This window comes from Pongo pygmaeus, chromosome 6, assembly GCF_028885625.2.
Source record: "Pongo pygmaeus isolate AG05252 chromosome 6, NHGRI_mPonPyg2-v2.0_pri, whole genome shotgun sequence".
NCBI lineage: Eukaryota > Metazoa > Chordata > Mammalia > Primates > Hominidae > Pongo > Pongo pygmaeus.
The window spans coordinates 4,304,465-4,322,870 of NC_072379.2; the positions used below are offsets into that span (position 1 = coordinate 4,304,465).

Below are 18,406 nucleotides of genomic sequence, written 5' to 3' on the forward strand. Positions count from 1 at the left end.
CAGTAGAACTGGTTTCCTTTTCAATTTTACTTTATATATCTACAACCATTCTGAGAAAGTGTCCTTGAGCCAACAGATCGCCACAGGGACCCATGGTGCCGAGAGCAGATTAAGACACCTGTAATCCCAGCACTTTGGGAGGCCGAGGTGGGCGGATCACTTGAGGTCAGGAGTTCAAGACCAGCCTGACCAACATGGTGAAACCCAGTCTCTACTACAAATAGAAAAAAATTAGCCGGGTGTGGTGGCACGCACCTATAGTCCCAGCTACTCAGGAAGCTGAGGCAGGAGAATTGCTTGAACCCAGAAGGCGGAGGTTGCAGTGAGCTGAGATGACACCACTGCACTCTAGCCTGGGCAACAGAGCGAGACTCTGTGTCAAAAAAAAAAAAAAAAGACACCCGCACCAGAAAACCACAGAAGGGCCTGGCTACGAAATTTCCTCCTCTCTGAACGCCTGCCTCCCTGACTACAGATTAAGGATCCCAGCAGCAGACGGGTGGTTGTCACAGGGTCACAGCAGGAGGCATTCTGGATCTCGACCGCATCCCTGCCCATGTCCCAGTTGTGAGATTGCAGCACAGTTTTGTAGGATGTTACCACTGGGGGACATTGGGTAAATCATACACAGACTTGCTCTCCGTTGTTTCTTAAAACCGCTTGGGACTCTTCGGCTAACTCAAAATGATATGTTTAGCGTAAAGTAATCATTTAAAAAGCCACGATGTCTGTCCTCCCCAGCCTGCTTGGACAAGCACACCAATGTGTCTTTGAGTACTCTTGTGTGGGAGAACAGCCTGTGGGATGGGGCGGCAGCAGCCAGACACGGGTGCCTGGGCTCAGCCTCTTAACGCTGTGAACACATCTTGGCATTTTCAAGGCAGCGATAAGGCACTGGTTCTCAGGCTTGCCGAGGGAGCCGTTGACTTTCTCCTCAGGTTCTCATATGCTGCTCCGCCTGCTGCACAAAGGGAACAGGATGCCTGTTGGTTACTGTTGCAGCCCAGGGAGCCTGGCAGGCCGTGTGGATAAGAAGTAATTGGCGTGTCGGCGAGGGCTTCACACTGGGCCCATGCCTCAGAGGGGCTTGCCTAACATGGAGAAGCTTCGGAAGTCAGCTGAGTCTGAACTCAGCAGGGTTGGGGCCAGAGTGTGGAAACCGACCCACAGGGGACCAAGACGTGACAAAAGACTTATCAAGAAGACGCCAGCTTTTTCGGCGAGAGCTGAAGATCCTGCACTTCTGCTTGGCTGCTCAACAATCGAAAGCAGGTCGCCAACGATCTCCCCTTTCGGATCATGAAGGGAACCCAAGCAGGCCACGGGACCCGTGTTCTTTCATGGGAAGTTGAGAAAGACGCCCCCTCCCTTCTATGACTAAGGCCAGCAGCAGCTCAGGCAAATGAAACACTTTATGGATTGTCAATATTTAAACACCTTGCCGGTACCTGAGGCTTTGGATCTCAGCTGTCATCCATTACAGGCCTCATTACACAAAACATTAAATGGTGTATCATCTCATTTTCCCACCGAAGCTCCCTGGCAAGACGTTCTCCAGGCGGGGTGTGGTTTGCTCCAGGTGCAATGAGTGGGCCCCGTTTTGTATTGGGAGGGGCCACACAGGGGCCCTCACTGCTGGGTATCTGGGAGGCGGGCACTCGGTGCCAGGCAGCCCCTCTGGCCCAGGTGGTCGGCTCGGCCTAATGTCTCTCTATCCAGCTGAGTCTCTGCCTTGCCCCTGGGAGACAAGACACTCATCAGCTTTGTTGCTGCTTTGGAGAGGGCGGCCAGCAGGCCTGGGCAGCCTGGGCAGATGGCAGTGGAGCGTGCTGCCCTCCCATCCCCATCCTTCCTTCCACCCCTGCACATTCTACTGCATAGCCCCTGTTGCTGTGGCCATGTGGAGATGCAGAACTGAACAGCAGCTAATGAAATTAGCACCAGGCTAGAGCACAGATCCCCTCTTATTCCTGGAGAGGGCGCTCCATGAGTGTGAGCCCAAGGACACCACCACCAGCTTCGCCAGCACGGCCTGGCCGACACGTTCCTTTCTCTGGCTGTGCGTAAGTTTCCTCCAAATCAGTGTTGCAAAACTCCCTGGAAGGCACTGGAAACTATGCACTGGGCATATGCAGGTGATTTACTTACACAGATTATTCTAAGGCATTTTACTGGGTAGATCAGGAAGCCTAATTTACATATTTACACAATAGACTGGAATGACACTAAAGGAACTATAAATATATTTTCCTCTCCAAAGCAGCCATGAAATACATATTTAGAAAGTATCAAATGCAGGCAGATATTGTATTGCTTTTTTTTTTTTTCTTAAATAATGTGTGTAGCCCAGAGACGAGGGCTGGTGACTGGAGGACAGGTCCCGTGCCTGATGGGGACACCCCCCAGCCAGAGGCCTGGACCACTATCCACTGGTAGTCCCCTGGGGGCTTCCCAGTTCCCTCCCCATTGATTTTCTTCAATTTCAGTCTTTGGCAACGGGAGTTTTCAAGTGAATAAGGAAGAAAATCAGTATTTATCTGAAGGTTTGACATCTATAGAAGTTCCAAGTCAGCAGGTTCAGCAAGAGGGGCTGCTGCCGTGGCTCTGATGGCGCCCAGTCCCCTCATGCGCTGCTTGTCTTTCTCATAAGCGCGTTTCTGACAGCTTGTCAGCCCGGCTTCCCACTCCTTCCTGGGGTCAGCCTGCAACACAGGCTGTCTTTCTTCCTCATCTTAACATGCAATGCATTTTGCCTCCTGCCTTGAATGAGGATCCAATGGAAGGTAACTGTCTGTTTTTTAAATCAGATGTATTTAGGCTCGTGTTTAAGCCCCACCTGCTTCAGTAAAATTTCTAACCTGGATTGACCATTTATACAAAGAGAAATGGCAGTATTTAAGAAATAAACAACTGACAGGCTTGCATTTGCTCTGAGCTGCAGGCCGACGGTCAAGTGGTTGGTTGTGTGAGTGCGTGGAACCAGAAATCTCAGGCGGTGAATGACGGTTTCATTCAGCATGGAGACCCTGTTTAATTGTCCATGAAATCAAACTTTTGTATTGAAATGACGTCGGCCCTAATACCTGCAGCACACAGCTCCGTTCTGGGCGTTGGAGGGATAAATTGAGTGCAGACCCTTGGACGTGCTGCACTGGGCTCCAGCTCAATTCAGAAAAGAGGTGATCATGTTTCTGGATGTATTAGGACATTGTCTGGGAACAGATGTGCCGCCTACCACTTGGGCGGGGGGAGATGCTGGCACCAGAAGCTAACAGCTGACTCATTCTGTCGGCTGGAGACAAGCATGGATGGATAGCAGAACCTATTTATACAGAAAACATTTCTTTTTTCAAGGATCTTCCGTATTAGCCACTTACTTCCCTTGTTTAAGTGGACAAATCACGCCATAAAAAATGAAGATGCATAGTTCATATTCTTTAAAGAAGAGCCGCCTCAACGGGAAGCTGAACTGGCTTTTGCTTTTTCCCACTCAGCCTTCCTTCTGGGGTGGACAGGATTGGAGATTGTGGTGACAGCGTGGCTTCTTCAGGAATATTTTGCAAAGTCCCTTTCTCAGTGGCTTCCCGCTTTCTTAGTGGTATTTCTCCAATGGCGTTTCAGTAACAAAGAGTCCAGGAAGGTGCTCTTTCGGGCAGTCAGGAAGGAAAGACCAAGCACGATAGACAGGTGTGATTTGCAGTCACGCCACCATGGGGGCACCTCCGCCTTCCACAGACATCAAGGGGCAGGTCCAGCCCAGAGGTGGACATTACCCACAGGAAGTTCAAACCCTGGGCCTCAGCAGGGGACTTGATGCCCGCATCAGTCATTTTGGGGGATTAGTGATCTGGGGATGTGGCTTTTTAGGGGTCATGACTGTCCTCTTCCAGCCGGGCATTGCTTTTCTTTTTTTTTTTTGAAACAGAGTCTCGCTCTGTTGCCCAGGCTGGAGTGCAGTGGTGCAATCTCGGCTCACTGCAACCTCCACCTCCCGGGATCAAGTCATTCTTCTGCCTCAGCCTCCTGAGTAGCTGGGATTACAGGAGTGCGCCACCATACCCAGCTAATTTTTGTATTTTTAGTAGAGACGGGGTTTCACCATGTTGATCAGGCTGGTCTTGAACTCCTGACCCCATGATCTGTCTACCTCAGTCTCCCAAAGTGCTGGGATTACAGGTGGGAGCCACTGCGCCCGGCCCTTGCTTTTCCTATGATGGCAACACAGCTCGTTCAGTGGGGAAGAGAAACCAGGCTGGCTCTCCGGACATCCCAGAGGGCTGAACCTAGCCTGGGTGATTGACAAGCGGCTGACTGCGTGCCCAGAATTGCCTTTAAAAAGGATAAGGCCCTGCTGTCCTCTCGAGTGTTGACTGAGATGGAAATCCAGGCGCTGGGGACTGTCCAGAGCGTGGAAAAATCGGTTGCACAAATCTCATTTTTGCTAATAGTTCTGTAATGTTATTTTCCCCCTAATTTGTAGAGATACTTTTTTCCATCATTGATTTATTGAGATATTTAACAGCATAATACAAATGAGAAAAACAATCCACAGTTGAGAAACAGAGTGGACGCCTTACCAGCTGCCAGATTTTTTTCTTACCCACTCGTGATCATGGTGTAAATATTAGTACAAGATAAATAGCCTGGTGAATTATAGCTAGAGTGGAAAATATGCTAATTTGGGAAAGGCAGAATTAAGCAGAATAAAAATGGGAACATTTTCTTCTGTTAATTCAGAAGGAAATTCTCTCCATATGACATTCCCCCTCCCCCAACATTTTTGAGTGTAAATGGATTGCTAAATAAATCGTTCTGCGTTAAGATTCGTATCAATATTTTAAAATGTTATTATGAAAAATGCACACAATTCCTGGAGCTATGACAGAGCGCTTAAAATAAAATGTGGCCTTTAGGTGATGGTACAGGAAGGGAGAATCATTTTTTTTTTTTCCTCAGGAGCAGGAAAGCATTACAGAAACATTAATGCAAAAGACATTCAGAGAATCCACTCCAGAGCTGTTCAGACCTTCTCAGAACGGTCTGAAGAAATCCTTCACTTTCTTAGTCCCTTAATTTCAATGGCTTTAAGCAACACCCAGTTTATAAGAGTCTGTATTTGGTCTTTAGTGTGTATTACAACATGAAATTGTCTCTTTTTTTAGAGGAAAAATACAATTCATTCAATATTTAAAGCCCTTAAAGTAGTGACTTGCTCACAGTAAGCAGTAAATAAAATAGTGGTAGTTATTATTTATTGAAAGCCTGCTGTACTAGGCCCTGAGAAAGGCCATGAGATACAAAGAGGAATGGGGGGGTTTGGGGTGGGATGGGTGGGTGGATGGACGGAAGGAAGAATGGATGGATAATGGATGGATGGATGGATGGATGGATGGATGGATGGATGGATGGAAGGAGGGGAACCCAGAAGGAAGGAAGGAAGGAAGGGTGGGTGGGCAGGCAGATGGATGGGTAGGTGGATGAGTGGGTGGCTGGTGGGTGAGTGGATGGATGGATGAATGGAAGGAAGGAAGGAAGGGTGGGTGTGTGGGTGGGTGGGTGGATGGACGGGTAGGTAGATGAGTGGGTGGGTGGGTGGTTGAATGGATAGATGGATGGATGGGTGGATGGGTGAGTGAGTGGATGAATGGATGAATGGATGGGTGGGTAGATGAAGAAATTGATGAAAGGAAGGAAGAATGAATGGATGGCTGCATGAATGAATGGATGGATGCCTGGATGGATGGATGGATGGATGGATGGATGCCTGGATGGATGGATGGATGGATGATGGATGGATGGATGGATGGATGGATGGATGGATGATGGATGGATGGATGGATGCCTGGATGGATGGATGGATGGATGGATGGATGGATGGATGCCTGGATGGATGGATGGATGGATGATGGATGGGAGGATGGATGGATGGATGGATGGATGGATGGATGCCTGGATGGATGGATGGATGGATGGATGGATGGATGGATGGATGCCTGGATGGATGCCTGGATGGATGGATGGATGGATGGATGATGGATGATGGATGATGGATGGATGGATGGATGGATGGATGGATGGATGGATGGATGCCTGGATGGATGGATGGATGGATGGGTGGATGGGTGGATGGGTGGATGGGTGGATGGATGGATGGATGGATGCCTGGATGGATGGATGGATGGGTGGATGGGTGGATGGGTGGATGGGTGGATGGATGGGTGGATGGGTGGATGGATGCCTGGATGGATGGATGGATGGATGGATGGATGGATGGATGCCTGGATGGATGGATGGATGATGGATGGATGGATGGATGGATGGATGGATGAATGGATGGATGCCTGGATGGATGGATGGATGGATGGATGGATGCCTGGATGGATGGATGGATGGATGGATGGATGGATGGATGATGGATAGATGGATGGATGGATGGATGGATGGATGCCTGGATGGATGGATGGATGGATGGATGGATGGATGGATGGATGGATGGATGGATGGATGGATGCCTGGATGGATGGATGGATGGATGGATGGATGGATGGATGGATGGATGGATGCCTGGATGGATGGATGGATGGATGGGTGGGTGGATGGATGGATGGATGGATGGATGGATGGATGGATGGATGGATGGATGGATGGCTAGAGGGAAGGGAAGGGAGGGCAGAGAAGGAGAGGGGAGGGAAGGGAAGGGAGAGCAGGGGAGGAGAGGGAAGGGGAGTGGAGGGCAGGGGGAAGGAAGGAGGGAGAGAGGGAAGGAAGGAAAGAAGGGAAGGAAGGAAGGTAGGTTACATGGATGAACGGAAGGAAGGAAAAATGGGTGGATGAATGGATGGATGGAGAGAAGGAAGGAAGAATGGATGGATAATGGATGGATGGATGGATGGTTACATGGGAAGATGGATCATGGAAAGATGGACGGAAGGATGGATGGATAGATGATAGCTGGAGGGAAGGAAGGAAGAGTGGAATGGATGGATGGATGGGTGGATGGATGATGCTAAGCCTGATGGTGTGAACAGGCAGGTAAATGTGCTGATGTGATTTAGAAGCTCATTGGTGGAAGCAGCCATCCCTTCCTGGAATGTGGGATGGGGTCAAGGTTGACCTCAAAAAGATGAGTCTGAAGAGGCAAAAGGACTCTTGATTTTCCTCCATCCCCTGTCCACAGGCTGTGGGTAACTCATTAGAACAGCAATCTCATCTGATTCCCTGATAGATGGCACAGGGCCTGACCAAAGAGTGGACAGCATTTGTGGATGAATAAGGGAGTGAGGCAGGGGAGGAGGGGGCAACAGTTCTCCAGGCCAAGAGGAGGCCTGCACAGAGTAAATGCACAAGTCTTCCGTAACCATTCTTAAGCCAAACTCACATACGACAATATAAACCACATACAACCAGCATAAACTACATACAGCCAGCAATCTGTGTGTGAACCTCAGCATCCTAGGAGAAAGAAGGGAGGCTTAGGCTCTGGCTTGCCATTCTGACATTATTAGTGGTGATGAGTGTCTTGGTGAGCAATGGCTGTAAATGAGAATATTTAGAAATAATGGCCAGGCATAGTGGCTCATGCCTATAATTCCAGCACTTTGAGAGGCCAAGGCAGGCAGATGGCTTGAGCTAGGCAGTTCGAGCCCAGCCTGGGCAACATAGGGAGACCCTGTCACTACAAAAAAAAAAAAATTAACAACTTAGCCAGGCGTGGTGGTGCACACCTGTAGTCCCAGCTATCCAGGAGGCTGAGGTAGGAGGATCGCTTGAGTCTAGTAGTTTGAGGCTGCAGTGAGCTATGATTGCACCACTGCACTCCAGCCTGTGTGGACAGAGGAAGGCCCTGTCTCAAAAAAAAAAAGAAGAGGAAAGGAGGAAGAAGAAAGAAAGAGCAAGAGAGAAAGCAAGCAGAGAGGGAGGGAAGATCAGTATTATACTACCTTTCTGCCAGTGGAGAGATTTGTACCTTTAAAATCTCATTCACATCTATTTCTCATTAACCTGTGACTGTAAGGACTTAGTCGGTGCAAATTCTAAATCCTCTGCAAATACAGACAGATACAATAGCAATTTTCTGCCTGTTTACTGTTGGGCTAATCTATCTGAGTATACCTGGTGATTCCAGGTGGGTGATGAGGTTGGTTTCCGGAGCAGTCTCAGTGCCCATAAGGTAGTCAGCACGGGCACACACATATCCAAATGGGTTTTCCCTCACCAGATTTCCTGCTTTGTAAAAGATCTCATAGCTGTGCCTAGAAAAGCAAATACAGTTCATGAAGGATTGCTACTTCAAATGAACATTTTGGCCTCTGAGCCTACTTTTTTTTTTTTTTTTTTTTTTACCAAACAGCCTCCTTAGAATTGAATTTGTATTTTATTTTACAAACACACATGCAGCACTTACTATGTGTGAGGCACTGTCCTGAGCACTTTATAAATATTAACTTATTTAATCCTCGAAGCAAATCTATGATGAAGATGCCTTTGTTATCACCATTCTACAGACAAGGGTCAGAGAGGTTCTGTTCTTTGTCTAAAGCCACACAGCTAATTGAATTGGTGGGGCCAGGCTTTGCAAAGAGGCTGTCTAGCTCCAGGCTCCAGCAGCCCTTTCAGCCCTGATGCTATAGTGTCATAGGTTTTTTCTTTTCTTTTTTCCTTTTTTCTTTTTTTTTTCTTTTTGTTATAATGTGAAGTCATAAATATTGCAAAGTTCTTTTTTTGTTTGTTTTTTGAGATAGAGTTTCACTCTATTGCCCAGGCTGGAGTGCAATGGCACAATCTCAGCTCACTGCAACCTCAACCTCCCAGGCTCAAGCAATCCTCCTGCTTCAGCCTCTTGAGTAGCTGGGACCACAGGTGCATGCCACCATGCCTGGCTAATTTTTAAAATTGTGCGTATATATGATGTTTCCCTATGTTGCCCAGGCTGGTCTCGAGCTCTGGGCTCAAGCAGTCCTGTAACCTCAGCCTCTTAAAGTACTGGGATAACAGGCATGAGCCACCATGCCTGGCTCGTCGTGGTTTTTTATGGCAAATCTCACTGATCACATTTCTTTTGCTCTATGGCTGGAGAGATGCCTCAGAACCCAACTCATGTGCCTCTAACTTCCTCTCTATGTCTGATTTTAATTTTAAATTTATTAATGGCTTTCATTTCAAGTTTATTCATGTTTTCCTATATGTGATGTTTATAATAAATCATACATACGTATATTTACTGTGGTGAGATATGCATAACCTAACATCTCCCACTGTGGCCATTTCACACGTCCAGTTCAGTAGCATTGAGCACACTGACATTGTTCTACAACCATCACACCCTTCGTCTCCAGAACGCTCTTCGACTTGCAAAACTGAGACTCCGTCCCCATTCAGCACTCACTCCGCATCCAGTGCCCTCGATGCCTCATCCAGGGCTCGCATGGGGCTCGCACCTGGGAGTTCGCACTTCTAACCTCTGTTCTCATCTGCCCATCCCTCTTGCAGATGAAGGCTTATGGGACATGTTTGTGAAGGACATCCCGCGGAGTGCCACATCCTACACTCTCAGCCTGGATAAGCTCCGGCAAGGAGTGACTTACGAGTTCCGGGTGGTGGCTGTGAACGAGGCGGGCTACGGGGAGCCCAGCAGCCCCTCCACAGCCGTGTCAGGTAGGCCCTCCCAGGGAGGTCTGTCTTCTTCTGAAGGACTAGAGGGAGAAATGGGGTTGAGGGGGACCCAGGGAGGTCTGTCTTGTTCTGAAGGATGGGAGGGAGAAATGGAGTTGAGGGGGACCCAGGGAGGTCTGTCTTCTGAAGGACTAGAGGAGGGAGAAATGGAGTCGAGGGGGACCCAGGGAGGTCTGTCTTCTCCTGAAGGATGGGAGGGAGAAATGGAGTTGAACGGGATGAAAGGGACACACATCTGCTGCTGTAGGTGTCTCCAGCTTAGCTGAGGTTCTGCCCAGAGAACATGTGGGTGGGGAGAGCAGTGCCAGTCTCCGGGTGCCTCCCCAGTGCCACCCATCCTCCTGGAGGGTTCTGCCCAGAGGACATATAGGTGGGGAGAGCAGTGTCAGTCTCCAGGTACCTCCCCAGTGCCACCCATCCTCCTGGGCTGCTCCCTGCTCCCCTCTGGCAGGACCCCAGGCCTCAGAGCCTCCCCCAGCACCACCAGCAAGGCCCTTATGGGCTCTGTGTCCATGCTGTGCACCAGCAATTCCTAATGTGTTTCCTCATAATTTTAAAAATCAGAGACACATGCAAGTGTCAGAGGCGTGAGCATGAGGCACGTGGTGTCCCCTCTGCGGCAAAATGATTCCCAAGGAAAGCAGAGCCCCGAGCCCCTGTGTTAGCTGACGCGTCCTTGCCTGGGAGCATGTGTGATTTTGGAGGGGCAAGAACTGCCCCGGCAGCCGTGGGGGAGCCCACGAGTGCCTGACAAGAGGTCACGTCTTCCCGGGGCCTCCCAGAGAGCCAGCAGAGGGGCCGGGGATAGTAGCTGCTCTGGGCTCAAGGCAAGCAGTATCGCCGTCCCTGAGGATGGCGTCCAGGTGAAGGTACTGCCGATCCCAGGCTGGGCATTTCTTCATGTGCACACTTCGCTGTGAGGTACCGCAGGCTCCAGAGGCCAGCCTGGGTCCAGGTCCAGGTCTGCTCTCGGGGGAGTGGCAGAGAAGGCCAGGGCAGGGCTTCCTCCCCCAGAGCACCCGTGTTAGATGACAGACATGTCTGCAGTCAGCAGTCATGGCAGGGGTTATGACACACAGGGCGAGGGCCGTGACCTCGCCTGGGAATCAGGAAGGTGCCCGAAGCCTGCCACAGGGGAAGGGAAACCTGCAGGAGGCAGAAGGTGGCGGAGAAAAAGTCGTGGTCACTGAAGAGCCGTGGGTGGGGGAGCTGGAGAGGGAGGGGCGGCAAAGCTGGTCCCTGGTTGTGGCCCCCCAGCCCCCCATGTGCCTGTGAGGGACTCAACCCTGGCCGCACCTTAGGGTTGCTTGAGGTTAAACACACACCCTCGCTGGCCCCTCACCCCAGACAGTGATTTCCGTGGCTCCAGGCATGACTTTCTTCACCCCGCGGTGATTCTGTTGTGCAGACCAGCTGCAAGCCAGGGCACTGGGGGGCTCAGAGATGGATGGGCTGTGTTTGAGGAGAGAGGATCTCAGCAGCACAAAGGGCAGGGAGGCCTCGGGGTCGGGGCAGCAGAGCCTCAGCCAGAAGCCCCAGGCAGGGCCAGCTCCGATGGTCCTCTTCCTGGGATCAGGAAGAAGCTGTTCCTCTCCTCTGCATTAGAGCTGCTTGAGCTACTGACCGCACTTGTTGAAACTGAACTTAGCCTTCATCCTTTATGTGCTATGAGTTTGGAGGAAGGACCCTGTGCTCGCCTGTGGGTGAGCGTAGGCCCTAAGCCTGGTACCCTGGCCTGGGAACATGCTTGAATTCCAGGGTCGCTCTGTGAGAGGGGCTGTGAGGAAGGGACCCAGAGGACCACCTGATTTTTTTTTTTTTTGAGATGGAGTCTCACTCTGTCGCCCAGGCTGAAGTGCAATGGCGCAATCTTGGCTCACTGCAACCTCCATCTCCCGGGTTCAAGTGATTCTCCTGCCTCAGCTCGCAAGCAGCTGAGATTACAAGCATGTGCCACCATGCCTGGCTAATTTTTGTATTTTTAGTAGAGACAGGGTTTCACCCTGTTGGCCAGGCTGGTCTCGAACTCCTGACCTCAAGTGATCCGCCTGCCTCGGCCTCCCAAAGTGCTGGGATTACAGGAGTGAGTCACAGCGCCCGGCCGACCACCTGATTTTTTAATGAGTAAGATTTAGAAAAAGCACAGATTTCTCATTTCCCTAATTTTAATTATGAATATTTTAAATGTACCCCAAAGTAGAGAGAATGAGGAACCCCCAGCACCTGTCATCCTAATTCAGGGATCCAAGATTTGCTGCATGAGTTTTATCTGTGAAAAATTGGTACAGAGCAATTACACATGCTCAGAAAGCCGGTTCCTCTCGTGGAACGTGCACTTTGACCCCACTTCCCGGGGCCTGTGGTTCAGGCCTCTCTGAAACTCCATCGCACGCAGAGCTGGCCTTGCCATGAGCTGGACCACACTGAGCTCATCACATCCTTCAGGGAAGCCAGCAATCATCACCTGCTGGCGTCAGGACCAGGCCAGGCCCGGCAGCCAGGGTGTCCTGCCCTGTGTGAGAGTCCTCCAGGACAGCCCGGCCTTCCTTTCCTGCCAGGTGCCGGGGTCAGGCCCACTCTGGGCCACTTGGCCAGTGGTGTCAGTGTGGCATCTGTCAGACTTGCCGTATGGAGTACCGAATGCGCAGCCCGCAAACCCACTTCTGTCTTTTGGATTTAAAGCACCGTCACCTCCTAAGGAACCCTGTGAACCTGCATTAGCCAAAGCCGATTCCCTGCTCTTCTTCCCGGTGTGCACACATCCCCTATTCGCGAGATATAGGATAGAAGCTTCGGGTGGCTGTGTTTGGAAGGGTTCTGTCTGCCGGGGGCCAATGCCTGGGCTTTGCCTGTGAGAGGCTTTGTGTTCTGGGGGGCTTCCAGTGCCACAGAACCTACTCCCCTTCCAGGCCCATGGAAGGCCCTGAATGGGACGCCGGGACCACCCAGCACCCATCAAGATACAATTTCCCGCTTTTCTGCTCTGAGTGAGCGGAACGAGACAGAAGGAAGAAGAGTATCCTTCAAAGCCGCCTTTACATGCATTTTTTTCTATTGATTTCTCAAAAACACATCTAAAGATGGGGCCAGTCGTTCAGCTCAGTTTTGCTAGAGGCAGAAAATAAATAAAACACAGCCCCGGGCTTTAGGGGTTCGTGGCTTGTGGAGGGGCCAACAGGTAGAGAAGCAAATACACACAGTGTGTGTTTGCAGCGGGGGCTTCCACACACGTGCATACGGCAGGTCCTGGGGTGCTTTGTGGGCTCAGGGTTCACCCCATGGCTGATGGGAACCACTGAGGATTTTAGGGGGGAACAATTGATTTCTGTCTGAGGAAGATCTCTCTTGGGTGATATAAAGGATGGATCTGAGCAAGACAGGAGGAGGCGTAACAGGTGGAATGTGAGTGCCGTGCGCAGGCAGGAGGTGGTGACGGAGAAGGCAGGGGACCTGGAGCTGTCTTGGAGGGTGTCCCAGCACCAGGAGAGAGAAGGACATCTGGGCGCTTTGTTCCATCCTCACTTTAACCCAGACAACATTTTTGTTTGCTGCCTTGCTTGTTTTGTGGAGACAGGGTCTTATTCTGTCACCCAGGCCGGAGTGCAGTGGTGTGATCGTGGCTCACTACAGCCTCGACTTCCTGGGCTCGAGTGATCCTCCCACCTCAGCCTCCTGAGTAGCTGGGACTACAGGTGTGCCACCACACCTGGCTAATATTTTTAATGTTTTGTAGAGAAAGGGGTCTTGCTATGTTGCCCAGGCTGGTCTTGAACTCCTGGGCTTAAGCCATCCTCCCACCTCAGCCTTCCACAGTGCTGGGACTTCAGGCACATGCCTCTGTGCCTGGCTGTTTTTGTTTTGTTTGGTTTGGTTTTTGTTTTTTTTGTTTGTTTGTTTGTTTAGAGATGGGATCTCGCTACATTGCAGCAGATCAGGCAGTGTTTTTAAACAGGTGAAATTAGGAGAAAGCAAGCAGGAAGGGCGGTTTTGATGGGCAAGGTCAGGGCAAGGGCAAAGATACTGAAGTCTCCAGGGCAGGGGGCAGCTTGGAGGACAGAGGAGCCCTGAGCCTGATTCCACAGAAAAGGTGGCAAATGGGGGCTGCTGAATTCCCAAAGCCTGCTGAGGACCATGGGAGCTTCCTGAGCTTGTCCCATGGGAAAAGTCCACCCGCCCGGCTGGACAGTGGTTTCATCTCACCTGTAACCAGGAGTTATCCTCCCCAGCCTTCCCCGCTGCCTGCCTGACTCGCAGGAGGTGACTGCAGCTGGAGCATCTGCCCCCTGTCACTGTGTGTCCGTGTCTTCTCCGCAGCTCAAGTGGAAGCCCCGTTCTACGAGGAGTGGTGGTTCCTCCTGGTGATGGCCCTGTCCAGCCTGATCGTCATCCTGCTGGTGGTGTTCGCCCTCGTCCTGCACGGGCAGAATAAGAAGTATAAGAACTGCAGCACAGGTGCAGGTCCGGCCCCTTCCTCCCGTGTCCCACGGTGCCGCTGGGCCAAAACGTAATGCTCATTTTTCTCTCGTGGGTCTGCCGGGCCAGTGTCCGCTTTTCCATTTCATTTGCCTGTAGGTGCTGAGAGAAATGCAATAGGTTTTCTTTCTGGGGGCAGCCAGGCACAGCCCAGCAAACACTCTATGCCTCGGGACCCAGATGCTGACCCTGCCTGCCCTCAGATTAGCCATGTGTCTTGGATAAGGGCGTATGAGTCATCCAGCCTCAGAGATCCCCACTCTGTACCTTGTTCAAATGCAATTGCTTTTTTTTTTTTTTTTTTTTTTTTTGAGACAGTCTCACTCTGTCACACAGGTTGGAGTGCAGTGGCACAATCTTGGCTCACAGCAACCTCCATCTCCTGTGTTCAAGTGATTCTCCTGCTTCAGCCTCCTGAGTAGCTGGGATTACAGGCGCCTGCCACCACGCCCAGCTAATTTTTGTATTTTTAGTAGAGGCAGGGTTTCACCATGTTTGCCAGGCTGGTCTCGAAATCCTGACCTCAGGTGATCTGCCCGCCTCAGCCTCCCAAAGTGTTGGGATTACAGACGCGAGCCACCAGGCCCGGCCTAATCGCATTTTTTAATACTATTAGAAAGTAAGGTGTGTCTGGTCATGGTAGCTTATGCCTGTAATCCTAGCACTTTGGGAGGCTGAGGCTGAGGATCACCTGGGCCTGGGAGATCCAGGTTGCAGTAAGCCGTGATCACACCACTGTACTCCAGCCTGGGCAACAAAGCGAGATCCTGTCTTTTTTTTTTTTCAATTTGAGACGGAGTTTCGCTCTTGTTGCAATGGCACAATCTCGGCTTACTGCAACCTCCGCCTCCCGGGTTCAAGCGATTCTCCTGCCTCAGCCTCCCCAGTAGCTGGGATTACAGGCATGCACCTCCACACCTAGCTAATTTTGTATTTTTAGTAGGGATGGGGTTTCTCCATGTTGGTCAGGCTGGTCTCAAACTCCTGACCTCAGGTGATCCACCCGCCTCGGCCTCCCAAAGTACTGGGATTACAGGTGTGAGCCACCGCACCCTGCTGAGATCCTGTGTCTTACAAAAAAAAAAAAAAAAAGTGTAAAGTGTTAAACAGGTGTCATATTGTACCATGCAATATTATAAACACAGTGACCTGGAGCACACCTCAGACGTTGGTGTTTTGCTGTGGCTCACAGACTGTCACAGAAGCATCTCCATGGCATAGCTCTTCTCACCCACTGCAGCTTGAACCTTGCCTGTGTCCATGGTCCAGCTCTGAGCCCTCCAAGGGCCAGGTCACTACTGTGTTTCCAGCAGAAGCTCCACGCCAGGCATAGAGCAGGCATTCAGTCAATAAGCATTTATTGCTGAATGAATCACTATCATTAGAGAAAGGAACAAATGAATGTAGCCAGCCACAGAGAGCACAGACCTTGTGACTCCATCTACATGAAGGCCAGGAACACCCACAGTGAATGGAAGTTTCCAGAAGGCAGAATCGTGTTTGCCTCTTGGTGGAGAGGTATAAACAGGGAAGATGTATGAGAGCGCCTCACAGTTGCTAAACATGCTGTGTCTCTCCACGTGGACGGTGGTTACATTCACAATCATAAAGCATCATTCTGGACACTTAAGATTAGCATCGCTTGTGCATTTGATTATCCTCAATTTTAAAAACCTCATAATTATCAATGAGACCACTTCTCTGGATAACTAGAATGTAACTGAGTGCTAGACCGCAGGCTGTTTTTTGTTTTTTTAAATAGAGATGGGGTTTCGCCATGTTGGCCAGGCTGGTCTCGAACTCAAGGGCTCCAGTGATCCTCCCACCTCAGCCTCCCAAAGTGCTGGGATTACAGGAGTGAGCCATGCATGGCACCCGGCCTATGGCCTGTTTTGATCCCACGGAGCATCCACCAGAGCTGTAGCTGAGCCCAAGAACGTGGTTACTTCTGTGATATCGCCACAACCACCGGGCCAGACCTCTTCCTGAGCCCAGCTCATTTGTTGGAGGTTTTCCCATCAACTAGGTCTTCTCTTTTTGGAAAGGCAGATCCCTGATGAGCTGTTCTTAAAAAGAGGAGCCAGCTACATTAGCCCTCTGGGCCAAGGAGCCAGGCAGAGGTTCCTGATCCCGGCCGCACGTCCTACCATCCTTGTGCCAATCGGGTTAAAAAAACCAGGCACCTAAAATGCCTCCCTATTTGCTTCTATAATGTTAAGCAATTCATCCTTCAAAGAAAGGATTTATTTTTTTGTGTATAAATTCACTTCTAACAAGTGTTCGTAAATCAGATTTGATTCCTGTGGGATTTACAATGTATGAATGGCGTGTCATTTTCCCGAGTTAATGCTATTACAGAATCCTGTATCTGCTGCATAGAAAAATCTCCCTGCTTTTCACTGTCCTCCTCCATCTGGAAAACAGACTTGAAAAGGCAGATCTGACCTGCAGCTTCCGATGCTCAGCCGCACCCTGGAGTATTAATTCAACATCGTAACTGAAGCCTGGAAAAAATAATACTTATCTACCAGAATGTCTCCCATCCCGCCCAGGAGACATTGCAGAACTTAAACCTCTGCTGTGACGGCCTCACTCGACACCCCTCCCTGCGTGCACTCCTTATCCTTCCATCCTCGTCTGAATTCCTTTCTGATCTTGGTTTCCACCTGCTCACCTCCCATCATCCCAAATCCCCTCTCCCAGGGAAGCCCATCTTTCATTTTCTGCTCTGTGTTCTTCCATTACACACAGATAGAGCATTAAGGTTTAAGGCACGTCAAAGGGGGGCCAGGTCCCAGCAGAGGGGAGCCTCCTGGGGTTTAGAAATGCCAACGCACTTAGCAAATACCTACCAAGCCCCTGGTATGTGTGTAGGCGCTGTCCTGGGGGCTGGCGGGACACTGGGGAGCGTGATGGACTTAAGTCTGTACCTCAAAGAGCAAATATGTACATGGGCGTGAGAAACAGAGGTCGCTTTATGTGGTCAGGGAGGTCCCCTCTGGTCTCAGGGCATTTGAGCTGTGATCTACAGGAAGGGGTGAGAAGCCCGGGAAATACTGGGAGAAGGAGCTTCCAGCAAGAGGGAGAGCCCCGAGGAAGAAACCTGCATTAGGGAGGGGCTGAGGGCTGGAAGATGACGCAGGGGTTGGCAGGGTGGACAGACCAGGCCAAGCTTGGGGGCAGCTCGGAGGCCTTGGTCTTTCCTGCAGGATGAGCCGAGAAAACCCAGTGCAATTATTTTTTATGTTGTTCGGTTTTTCATAACTTTATTTTTCTTCACTTGATCTGTTAATATATTTTAGAATGTGTTTTGCTATGTATTTGTAAATTTACTCTTTTTTTAAAGCAGTTCAGTGGTGAATGCACAGGTACGTGCAGTCATGACCACGGTCAATTCTAGAACGTTTGTGTCACCTCAAAAGGAAGCTCTGTACCCTTTCTTTAGCCGTCACACTCCCACACATTTATTTTTACTTCCTGTTTTGTTAAATGAGTGTGAATTTTTATTTTGGAATTTCTTAAATATTTAATTTCCCGGATTTTTTAAAAGTTTCTGTGTTCTTGGCCAGGTGCAGTGGCTCACGCCTGCAATCCCAGCACTTTGAGAGGCCGAGGCAGAAGGATCTCTTGAGCCCAGGAACTCGAAACCAGCCTGGGCACCGTAGCGAGACCCCATCTCTACCAAAACAAACAAAAAAAAATCAAAAAAAGTTTATGCATTCTGAGTCTATTTTCATAAAACACCGGCAAGAATACTGGTATTTTGGGATCAGGCAGAACAAACATGAAAATGCTAATATTGTCACTTTGCTCCAACAGTGTGATCAATACCTAGCTTTTCTCCCCAGCTCAGCCCTAAGTGGGGGCTGAAGCAGGTATCCCCGGCTTTGGGCTCTGCATGCAGCAGGACTCAGGAGCTGCCCCGCTGGCCAGCTCTGGCTTGGCGTGGCTGCGGTGGCCACACCAGTAACAGGTCTGTTCTCACTCTCCTGCTGGGCTTTAGGAAAGGGGATCTCCACCATGGAGGAGTCGGTGACCCTGGACAATGGAGGATTTGCTGCCCTGGAGCTCAGCAGCCGCCACCTCAATGTCAAGAGCACCTTCTCCAAGAAGAACGGGACTAGGTAGGCAGGCAGCGCTGTGCCGCGCCCACCTGGGGATCTGAGCTGCCAGGACCAGGGTGACAGCCCACGCCCACTAGCACCTCCCGCATCCCGCCCTGTGGTTCCAGGAAGCAAAACCTAACCCACTGCCAAGCACT

General features: G+C 50.4%; 1 protein-coding gene across 4 annotated transcripts in view; it reads left to right on the forward strand.

Annotated features, from left to right (window-relative positions):
- Positions 1–18,406, forward strand: part of SDK1 (sidekick cell adhesion molecule 1) — a 989,261-nt gene that overhangs the window by 947,328 nt on the left and 23,527 nt on the right. For 2 of the 4 annotated variants that reach the window (XM_063667220.1, XM_063667222.1), the window contains exons 41-43: positions 9,490–9,654; positions 13,987–14,130; positions 18,149–18,269. In XM_063667220.1, coding sequence (XP_063523290.1) covers positions 9,490–9,654; positions 13,987–14,130; positions 18,149–18,269 — 430 coding nt within the window. Of the gene's footprint in view, positions 1–9,489; positions 9,655–13,986; positions 14,177–18,148; positions 18,270–18,406 lie in introns of all 4 variants that reach the window. The other 2 variants (XM_063667221.1, XM_054494717.2) reach the window with 2 other exon arrangements.